Source organism: Stegodyphus dumicola, chromosome 6 (assembly GCF_044657685.1).
Source record: "Stegodyphus dumicola isolate Sdum_Otavi_A_Nest chromosome 6, ASM4465768v1".
Taxonomy (NCBI): Eukaryota; Metazoa; Arthropoda; class Arachnida; order Araneae; family Eresidae; genus Stegodyphus; species Stegodyphus dumicola.
The window spans coordinates 90,513,369-90,525,185 of NC_140773.1; the positions used below are offsets into that span (position 1 = coordinate 90,513,369).

Consider the following 11,817-nt stretch of genomic DNA (forward strand, 5'->3'; position numbering starts at 1 on the left):
AAATATTTATCGCATGATTCCTGTCTCGAAGATTACAATTTTTTCCCATTTAAATATTTAAATAACGTTTTTTTCTGGTTATATTTTTAAGCTGGTATCTAAAAAGCCTATAATTTATAACGCAGTATTACATCAAAAATTATATTTTTAAGAATTCAAAACGTTAATATAAAAAAATATATTTCTGTGTGAAAATGTTGCGAATTTTAAACTGATGAATTAACTGTAATGTTAAAAATGCTTCCATTTGCTAATTTTATTTACATGTGAGGAATACGTGTGAACCAGAAATTTACAAAACAAACATGCATTATGTTTATATTACTCTTCAACATAAAAAATACAATTTGGGTAAATTAAGGTTCTTTTAAAGCTCTTAACACCAAAGATCTTTCACTGAAAGCATCGTAATGTTCTTTCCCCTCAGTTCAGGTGGTTCTGAACATAGTCCTAGGGTCAAAAGCGGAAATTTTCTCTGCATCATCCAAGACATTCTGCAATCACATCGAAGATCGTTGTCTAGAAATGAGAAAAACAAAATTTTGCACCCTGATATTATGAAATTTCCAGTTACAGTATTATTTAATATTTTCAACATTGCACATACATTTTACAACTATAAATCTTTATTAATTTTATAGTGTCACGTGATAATCTATATACTAATATATACAAAGTAATTCATATTCATTTTAATAAAAGAATTTATATTCATTTTTAATAAGTCATCAAGTCATCAAAAATTTTCTTCATATACCCAATATATCTTTTCTTACTAAGCTGATCATGCTTTACAAATCTGCACACAAATGTTTTCCTGACGTCTCATATTTTCTGGGCTAGCTGATATCTGAAATTGCCGATAAACAGCACTGCAACTAGCCTCGTTTAGTAAAGGATAGTTCTTTTAATATTGGTAAGATAATACAGTCACAGCTGTAGCGGGCTCTGTTGTCCAGTTATTTATATACGAATGGAATTTCTTGTTTGCTTCGTATATTTCTGGATAAATTGTTGATTTTTTGTTATGTCTTTAATTTTAGATATCTGTACCCAAGGTCATTTGGATTAACATTTTTACCTCATAACCGCAACCATAAAATTATTTATGAAGAACTCCATACGAAAAAATTAGTTTGTTGCTGAGTTCCACCTAAATAAAATACCAAAATATGAAGCATATCAGAATTAGTAAAGCAACCTAAAATTACTTAATCATGAAAGACACCGCATTAACTAATGATGAAACCGACTTCACATTTTTTGACGTTCCAACACATCAAGAAAGCAAAGAATGGTTCTTTGAAGATGATTCCAATGTAATAACGGTAAAAAGATAACTAACAATGAAAAACGTAATGTATACTGTTTTCTTGAGAAGTTCAGAACTGGTAAAAGCTAGGGGTACAAAAGATTTATTTTTATTTTACAAATGCCAAACATTAGCCCATAAGCCATTAGACCATGGGCTCTCCATTATTTTTTAACAATGTCCATATACTGAGAAAGTGCAATACAATTATTTAGACGTTCAAAAATCATAGGCTGCTTGGAGTCATACAAAATATAGTTTGGGGAATCCACCACTCCAGTTCTATAGAAGTGGTCTCTCAAACAGTCATATCCGGTCAGACGTCTAAATAGAGCTACCGCTGTCTTTCTTCGAAAACTGGGAATGAAAGTTGTCTCTTTCCCCAGAATCCTCCAATTCTTATCCATAGCACATTCAATCATATCCTGCTTAAGAATTTTCTTGAGAGTCAGGTTAACAAACTTCGTTTCGTATCAGGAGAAAAGGAACGTACAGGAGATAATTACAGCTGAATTATTCACCACTAAGTGCCTTCCAGAAATTTTGTAAGAGGTTAAAATTAGGTTAAAATTTCTAATTCTGCCTCCATTCATATGAAAATTTAATATTTTTAAAAGTTTGATCATACTGTGATCAAACGAAAAGAAATCAAACGCAAGCAGAATTAAAGAGTCTTAGATACACAGCATAACAGCAGAATTAGCAATCCTTAGATGCACATCAATATGACACAGCCCAGATGTTTTTGTGTAATTTCATCCATCATTGCTCGCACATTTGGGCAAATTGTTTGTGAGTAATTTAGTTAATTTTTTGCTTTTGTGATACCGACTGTAAAATCTTCAAACAACATTACATTTTATCCTGTTTTATTCTCCTTTATGAAATTTATTAATTTTGTTTAATATACCGAAAGTCCAAATCTTAGACTATTTTAAAATATCAACTCTCTGTTTTAACCTCAACTCTCTGTTTTTAAAGATTGCAACCTGAAAACGCTTTCCAAGTCTTTCGTGGTTTTCTTCCATGTGTAACAAGTATACGAGCCAGTTTCCCTTAGAAGTCTTCCACGAATTCATTCTTCCCCTTAGGCAGATAGCCCTAATGTGCTTTGTCATAATTAACCACACCAACGCTTTCCAAGTCTATTTTTAAAATTATAAAAATTATATAGAAATTTAACTATCCATTTTCAAAACAACATATATTCAACGGAAAGCTGAGGAAGATTCAAAGTTTGAAATTACATCATAGTGGAAAATTATAAATTATTTTATAAAGCTTAGGCTTATCTACATTTCCTAACGATGAGCACTAATATTGTAGGTGTGCAAGGCTTTTATTCTGTGAAGGAGCTATGGGTTAGTTCTAAGAGGGATAAGTTGTAACAGTGTTTTCGATAATTTTGATCAGAAGTTTCACTGAACATGACTTTCATGAATATAAGCACAATCTACCCCCCCCGAAAAGGATAGTGTGAGATTATGATCCGTCTTAGCTAGTAGGTAAACGCTATAGCTAAAGTAGCGTCTTAGCTAGTGGACTAAGCTAGCGTCTTAGCTAAACTAACATTCAGCTACTAGCTATAGCTAGTTTTAGCTAGTAGGTAAACCTATAGCTATAGTAAATGCTTTCATTTGGTTACGTTAGCTGCAGTTCTGATGAAGACTGACATTTTCGATTGATTAAATAAAATTTTGTCTTCATTTTACTAGAAATCACTTGAATCATTCTTTGCTAGTATACGAAGTAGTAATAATTACCAATTTTTTTGTACTTTAAATAATAAAAGAATGGTAATGAAATATTATTTACAAAATTTTTCGTTTTTTCTGTCAAATTTGCATTATGTCTGCTACAATTTGCTCTCGCTCCAGGGCAAGTTTTAACTATAGAAGCAGAAAAATTTTATAAATTTTGATTTAAAGTAAGTTAAGTAATCTTTTAAAAAGTGGTTTTACCTTCGTGCTATACGTTAGAAAAATGCTGCTTTAATGGGTTTTTGTTACCAATCGCAATATTTTTGTACTAACTGTAATTATTGTAAATCAACAAAAGTGTCTAAAACCATACAATGCGGCAAATTGCAACAAAATCTCGGCGGTAATTGTAACATGTTACAACTTGCCTCGAGCTTTTGATTCGTATAATTAGACTTTCTGCTACCTCAGAGAGTATTGAATTGTAATCTTATGTGTCACTTGCTAAAGTTTTGTTCATAAGTACTGTTTTCACACAGATGTAACCATTTTTAATATCTATGTTTTGCAACACTAATCAATGTGCCCTATGAGTGGATCTCGTGTGGCTTTAACATGAGTCAACTTTAGATAAGGGTGGACGTGGCGCTAAACCAACTAACCATAATGGTAAAGGGGTGGTGCCCACGTCCTCCGTCACTAAAACTACCTCAGAGACAGACTAGAGAGACCGATAAAGGAAATCTGCCATCCGAACTGACACATCTGAAACAGAAATATTGAAAAAAAAAAACTATGAAGAGATAATTAATAAAAAATGAAGACAAGCAGAGAAGATTTAGGAAAAAGTAAAGGTAATACAGAAAACAAAATCATAAAAAAAGGTTGAAAAAAAGGATTATGAACTCTTTTGAAACAGAGAAGTGATTCTGAAACAGAAAAGTGATTTTGCTTAACTTAGGAAGATGTCTATGGCAACTGTGATAAAGAAGGATGGGAGCAATGCCTACACAGGTTAAATGCGAGAGAGAAATGTTGCCATTTGGTTGTGTTAGCTACAGTTCTGATGAAGAAACTTGAATCATTCTTTGCGAATATACCAAGTAGTAACAATTATAGATTTTTTTGTACTTTTATTAATAAAAGAATGGTAACGAAAAATTATTTAGGAAATTTTTTCGTTTTTCTGTCACTATTTGCATCATGTCTGTTACAATTTGCTCTCGCTCCAGGGCAAGTTTTAACAATCGAATGAATGGTTTTGAAAAGATATTTTTTATGCTAAAAATCAAAAATATTGTCCGATTTAGCTCCTCTGTTACATTAAAAATAATGGAAAGACTACTAAGAAATATTTAAATGATTTTGCATGAGATAGTTAATTAGGAAGCTGAAGAGATAGCGTAGTCTGAGAACTATTGATGACGAAATTAGTATTGCCTCTGCATTGCATCATTATCATTGCGATTTTCAGAAAGATCTATGCAAGTGTTCGAGCACTGGTTATCGTAACGCACAATCAACAGTTCTTATTGACGACAGCTTCGCAATCTTACATACTTTGAAAACCCACGCGAGACAGCTGAAGCAGTTCCAGACCAATTCAGAGGAACCATGAGCACTAGATGTCGGGGATAATTGCGTCTAAATGACTGTAAAGATAGTTTGTTTTTCAAATAGTCTTTAAAAGGCGTCCTTTTAGTCCCTGACACTCAGCGACCCGCATACAGTGGTACAGTAAATGCAAAGACAATGAAGTAACAATGCACACATTGTGTAACATCAGCATAATGAAGTAAGCTACTGCGAAAATGCGTAAAAAATAAATCATTATTTGACAACTTTCGGCAGTACTCATTGTATTTGGAGGAATATCAGATTACAGTTGGCAACCGCCAATCATTTTAACTGTGCATATCTTGTGCGTAACATTGCGAGATTTTCGTACATTGAAGTGGTTTTTAAATACACTGCTGGCCACCGTAAATGCAACACCCTGAAGGAAGCATGCAAATCACATGAAATTTACAACATGCATTAGCGGAGGTGAGATTTGCAAATGATTAGAATTTTAGCGCAGACGCACATCAAGCGCGCATGTGGCACCACTTCAAAGCGCTATTTAAAGCTTAGAGTTTTCGAGGATTTTAAAATCGGCAATTATGTTTTTCTTGTGGTTTTTTTCAAAAATACGATTAATTATGCCTCGTAGTAAACAGCGATCATTGTTCTATCAAATATCCGAGTTCGACAGAGGAAGGATAGTGGTCTACCGAGAGTGAGGATTATCTTTCAGGGAAATCGGTAGTCGTGTTGGACGAAACCAAACAACTGTAATGCGGATATGTGACCGTTGGATGCAGGAGAGTACGATGGACCGACGTGTTCGATTGCATCCACCTCAGTGCACCACTTCACGTGATGACAGCAACATTGTGCGCATGGCAGTGACGGATCGCTCAGTCACATCACGAACCATAGCAGAGCACATTCAGTCTGTAACGCCTCATACAGTGTCTGCGTACCATTCGACGCCGTTTACAGCAGAGTGGTCTGTCCGCAAGACGTCCATTGCTTCGTCTACCCTTGACGCAGAACCACAGACGTCTCTGCCGCCAATGGGGCGATGAAAGAAGGATGTGGACGGCAGAATGGAATGAAATTGTCTTTACTGACGAGTCACGCTTCTGTCTGCAACACCACGATGGTCGGATTCGAGTCTGGAGACACCGTGGAGAGAGGATGCTGAACAGCTGCGTTATGCACCTCCAGACTGGTCCTGCACCGGGTATTATGGTATGGGGCGGTATTGGATATCACTCTCGCACTCCTCTAATATGCATTGCCGGTACTTTAAACAGTCAGCGCAACATCTACGAGGTTTTGGAGCCAGTTGTTCTTCCTTACCTTCAGGGTTTGCCCACAGCCATATTTCAAAAGGATAATGCGCGACCACACGTGGCACGCATTGTCCAAGGGTTCTTCGTCAATCGCCAGATCGAATTGCTTCCCGGCCGGCTCGCTCTCCGGATCTTTCGTCGATAGAAAACATGTGGTCCATGGTTGCTGAACGACTGACCCAGATTACATCGCAAGCTGCCACACCAGGTCAACTTTGGCAACATGTGGAAGCTACTTGGTCTGCTGTACCCCAAGAACACATCCGAAGTCTCTTTGAATCAATGCCGAGGCGTGTGGCAGAGGTGATCTCCAACAATGGCGGCTAATCTGGCTACTGATTCTGGAAGGAACCACACTTCATAGAAGTCTATAAATTTAATCATTTGATACTTGATCAACATGTTATCTACTAAATATATTTTGTTGTGATATCTCTAGTCTTTCTTGGTGTTGCAATTTGGGTGGCCAGCAGTGTAATTAAATTATTTTGTCAGCGTAAAAAGTAAATATGTAATCCGCATTACTGTTTTCTAAAGACAGTAAATTAGTATCAACGATAGTGTGAATCTGGAAGAGGATGGCACATAGTATTATTTTATCACTTCATAAATAATACTGAAATGATTGAAATGTGTTGTCGTTTGATAAGGCATTATGCTGTATAGGAAACGAAAGCTGCAGAATAAATAGAAGCCATAACTGTAACCGAGAACAATGATGAGATAATCTTTGCCATTATCCTCGAATTATCCATTATACGACATCCAGTTGCGCTACAGCTAGTAACGTGCTGTTGGTAGCTTGTATGGCTAGTCTGCTTTTTACCCAATCTAAGTCCTGTTGGGTACACTGGGAATATTTTAGCATATATCTAATAACAAATTCATATCCTCCAGCAACTGATCAACAGATGAAAAAGGTGCTGAAATAAGAATGAGCAGAGACACTCGAAGAACTTATCAACCACAGCATTCTAAGCATACAGGTGACATGGAAAATATGCATCGCTGTTCGAAGTGATCATACTTTCTGCTGAAGGCCTGCTGGAAATCATACTCCCAGCTGATGCTTTAATTATATTTTTCCCCGTGACTCTTCTCTCTCATTGCTACCATACCAGAACAGACTTCTCTATCACTGAAATCAGATCAATCTGAATAAAATACTTCTTGTATTTTGTACCAGTTTTTGCTACTGTTCTGTTTTTTCGTCACTTTAACGTCGCGCGAAGTAACATATGCATGATTTCTCAATATGCAGCCTATGTCAATTTAAAATTTCCAAGTGAAACTTGATTCATTCTCAGTTTTGCATAGCACTGTGTTTAGCGTATCGTAAAGGATTTTGTTTTCTAAGGGTCGTGGATTTTTCAAAAGTGTGCAAAATGTATTCAACACATTCCTTAATCTGTTCAGATGAAATTTAATTAAATTCATGTGTGAAATATTTCAAGTCACTGCCCAATTTTCTAATAAATAGTTAGAAATAAAACTTGAAACTATACCAACTAACACAAGTTTCACTGCACTTCAAAAAAGAAAAAAAAAAAGAACATTACTGCAATATTCAGCAGAAAAAATCTTACGAAACATTGTCAGTTCTGTTGAAAACCGGGCATAAGTCTTTCTCTCAAACTTTTTCATGTGGGAAAACTGAACACTTAACTATAAAACTTAAGCCAAATTACTAAATTCATGATAATAGTTTTGATAAGTATACTTTTAGACTGTACACATTTTCAGCAAAGCTATATGCCACAATTTATGTATGTGTTCATATTTCATACTTAGTTAAGAAAATTATTATTTTGCATTGAAGAGTACAAAAACGGAACCGAATTTTTTTCAGATACTTCAGCATGTAATTTGTGTAAAAACTACTGAACACTTTTAGATTTTTAGAAACATTTCAAAACTTTGATTTAAGAAATGTTAAACGATATCGCCGGCTAAAGCAGAGAAAATCACACTTAAACGTTTGACTCTAAAACTGAGTAGTTATATATTATGTATTTACAAGTCTTTGTCATATATAGAATTTTATTAACCTTTTGGTAAAAGGAAGAAACCAAATTTACTTACCATTTATGTCTATAAAGAATAACTGACTCCAAACTGATGCAAATACTTTCTCGTCTAAAGTCAGAAGACGGTTATTCTTTATATGAAAAGCAGTAAGCCTTGGCATATTGTCAAACATATCAGTCGGAAGTGCTTGAATTCGGTTTTGTCTGCAAAGAGTTACACGCAAATCGTTTAATGTTTAAGTTCATGATTTTAAATTGCATTGCACTACAGACAATGTCTGATTGTCTTGAAAGGACAATTATAATTTTAGTTTAACCCTAATACTTTGTAATTTCATTCTGCTGAATTAAGGAATATTAAAGAATAATTTCAAATCATAATAAATGAATTTCAAATATATTGCAGTTAATTTAAATTTTTAATTCGTAAGTCAAAACAATGCTACTTAAAAAAGCTGCACTTATATGAAGTAGATTCTATGATGATTTGCCACTTATGGCCACATATTCGATATTATTCGAGGAAGGCATACTTCTGAATTTTTATGTATGTCATATTTATTCTTATAATGTTTCTTTCTCTATTCATAATTTGAATGTAAGAGCCGGCTTGCATTTCAGTAGCAAACAGTTATTATGCGCTAGTGCAAATAGATTGTTGTCATCACTACAGAATAATTTTACAGCTGAAAAAGAGTGATTACATATTCCCTATGAGTTCAGTTTCATTGATAATAAATCAGTTCAGTTTCATTGATAATTTCCTTTATAAATAAATATATACAGTGGGTGATCGGTTAACGAACATAATCTATTACAAGAATATGTTCGCTAACCGAATTGTTCTTTAACCGATCATCCATTTACCATAGATTTTTTTTGTGAAATCGATTAATTCGTTCTGGAGAGCCTAAAAATTAAATTAAAAAAAGGATGTATAATTCCTTAGTAAGTTTATTAAAAAATAATACATACAGTCTTGCATATTAATCATTCCTTTTCATTTTTTCTTTATGGGTCGTTGAAGAACATGTCCAATGCCGATTGCTTTTCTCTCTTTTTCAGGATTTTCCGGAAGTGATTAATAGCATTGTCGTTGTAAAGATTTCCAACCCTACTGACATTGGTTTCGGTTTTGAATGAGATCAAAACCGAAACTGATGGTCTACTTTGGCTATAATTTTTTTCCAATAAAAAATTTCCAATAATTTTTTTTTCCAATAGAACTTTAAAGTTTAATAGGCAAGCAACATAATTCAGGAGAGATGAAAAACGATGTTTGGTCCGTTGGGTTTGGCAACTCTGCACATTATGCTCCGAGAGCCGAGAAGTGTTCTTTATAATTCGTTTTAATTCGTTATCCGAATATGTGTTCGTTGTTTGAACACAAAAATCTTTCTTAAAAGTGTTCGTTGTCCGATTTGTTCGCAGTCCGAACATTTCGTTAACCGATCACCCACTGTATTCTTGTTTATATCACTGACGTTTTGAATAAGTGTTTCTGAAATTTAATGCACATTTTCTATCTAACATTTTTATGTAAATAACACTATTTTTGTATATGTTTTAATTCCTCCCATAACTTTTAATTATTTCTTCCGCCATTCCTAATGTCATTTTTTTCTGCCCATTATGTCATGCTTGCTTATGTGAGCAACATATATAAAGCATATGTAAGTGTATAATTTATATATGTTGCAATTCTTCACATTTACGAGGCTTTCTTCAGTTTACCACATTTAAAATTTAGCACTTTGCCAATCTCTAATTTGTGTACTGACCATCATTTTGAGTAATTTTCTGAGGATACACCGCATAGTCAAGTCTCCGAAGATTTTGAGTTACAATTTTTGTAATTCCTTTCGCCTGCTATTTTAAATATTACTTTATGCAATATACATAAAGGAATGCATTCGAAAATACCTGTTTTCAAAACCTATTTATTTATTCGATTTTAATATTTATTATTTTTATTCGCTGCTTTTCTTAGAAATCGCAAATTAAAATAACCCAATAGCTTGTAAAAATATTTGAATTTAAAATTTTTTAATTTTTGATAAAAGTTGAATTTTTATAGCCCTTTACAAAGTACCATTATTCATGCGCTTATTTACTAAGCATTTACTGTGTTAAGCATTCAAAATCATAACCACACAGGTTTACTCTCCGTTTTATCTAATCAGTAAGATTTACAACAGTCATTCAGGATCCTAAGAAAAACTAATATATATTATATTACTGCAATACTCAATTAAACCTGCGTTTCGCAATGCGCTTTTTCTCATGTTACTGCAGTCTTTTAGTTGCTATAAGCCCTTCGACTTCTGATATTCCCTCCCAGATGATTTTATAAGATATACCTTTTAAGCAAAATACGTTTCCAGATTGATTGTCTGATGACAGAAATTCAATCAAAAATTTATTATTGTTCAATCAAAAATAAGGTCAATTAAATTAAACCCGATCAACTAAAAACTCATTACAAATCTAAAATTAAATTCCTGTTGTACTGAATGAAAATTATCATTCATTTTATCCATTAGACATTTGTTACTATAGTTGTAAAATTTCGAAAATTAATCATATATGCATTCATTTGTGTATAAAAACAATTAATGCAAAATTTAAATGTATGTGATTTTGAAAATGCAAATATGTTTTACATTCATTGGAAGTGTGTCCACCAGCGGCCGAGCGATAAAGTCGCTGAACACTGGTAGTTCGGTCCGAGGCTCGAATCCCGCAAACGGGTTGGCTGCATGGGCGTTTTCGTGGTTTTCCGCATGTGTAACGTGTATACGAGCCAGTTCCCTTAGAACGTCCTCCACGAAAGCATCCCTCCCCTTAGCCCTCGAGGCTTTGCCATAATCACAAACACACACATTCATTGTAAATGAAATCTAATCTAATTGTTAAAAATTTAAAACAAGTATTTTCCTACTCCTTACAAATATTATTGGCTATATGAAACTCAAGATTAAGCGAAAAAAATTATAAATCTCTAATTAAAAAGGCATTTCACATTGTTCCTAGAACTCCTTGTACTGTTTTCACAAATAATATTGTAATCATTTACATTTATTCTATAATACAATTGATGTCTTTAAATCATTTCTTCTTTAAACAAATTCCTTACAGTAATTTATAATAATCTAAATTATGCAAGCAATTTAAACAGCATGTAACGTAAAAAACTTACGTGAAATTCATAATACGAAGTTGGGAAGCAGGATTAGGGAACATATTTCTCTTCACTTCCTTGATTTCATTCTCCCCCAAGACAAGAGACTCTAAATTTTTAAAATTTTCAAAAGCTTGATCTGAAATCCATGAAATCTCATTCTTTGAAAAATCAACATTTCTAAGAAAACTGAGACTGTCGATGTCTTTTTCTATCGAAGGAAGTGATATTTCTCTTACTTTTAAGTGGTTCATTTTAGTGAGGCTTTTTAATTTAGACCAATGCCACGATCCCATGAAAATGTTTTTAATCAATGTTAGAGACTCTAAAGTCTTTTCCATCCCAACAAGTGCTTGTTCTGTATCACTCAATGAAAACAGTGTAGATTCTTGCACTTCTATTATTTTGATAAAAGTTCCTTCAAAAGCTGATTGAGGAATGTAATTTAATACGGAATTTAAGATTACAAAGCTTAATATATTCGGCCTATGTTTGCAAGCTGCAGCAGCATTTTTCAGATCAATTTCATTATGCAAACCGTCACAAATGATATCCACCGTATAAGAACTTCCCCAATGCTTCTTGCAAACGCACGGATATAAAGCTTCTTCCGGTGGACAACATAATGCCACAGTCAAAACTGCATTCAAAATAATAGCAGTATACTTCATAGTTTTGCACTGACTAAACAAACCAC

At 33.8% G+C, this 11,817-nt stretch overlaps 1 protein-coding gene across 1 annotated transcript; it reads right to left on the minus strand.

Moving 5' to 3' along the window:
* Positions 1-302: 302 nt before the first annotated feature.
* On the minus strand, positions 303-11,817 carry LOC118186542 (uncharacterized). Its single transcript, XM_035356651.2, has 3 exons — positions 11,139-11,817; positions 7,995-8,143; positions 303-519 (listed from the first exon to the last, which is right to left on the minus strand). Exons 1-3 carry the CDS (start codon positions 11,789-11,791, stop codon positions 377-379), a joined length of 945 nt encoding a protein of 314 aa, XP_035212542.1. The 5' UTR covers positions 11,792-11,817; the 3' UTR covers positions 303-376.

What these genes read in the sequence shown, in the direction of transcription:
- LOC118186542 (XM_035356651.2), bottom strand. Translation starts at nt 11,791, where the DNA reads ATGAAGTATACTGCTATTATTTTGAATGCAGTTTTGACTGTGGCATTA. An exon ending in CTTCGTATTATGAATTTCAC is followed by an intron (nt 8,144 to 11,138) that starts GTAAGTTTTTTA and finishes AACTCTTTGCAG; the next exon opens with ACAAAACCGAATTCAAGCAC. An exon ending in ATTCTTTATAGACATAAATG is followed by an intron (nt 520 to 7,994) that starts GTAAGTAAATTT and finishes TCTCATTTCTAG; the next exon opens with ACAACGATCTTCGATGTGAT.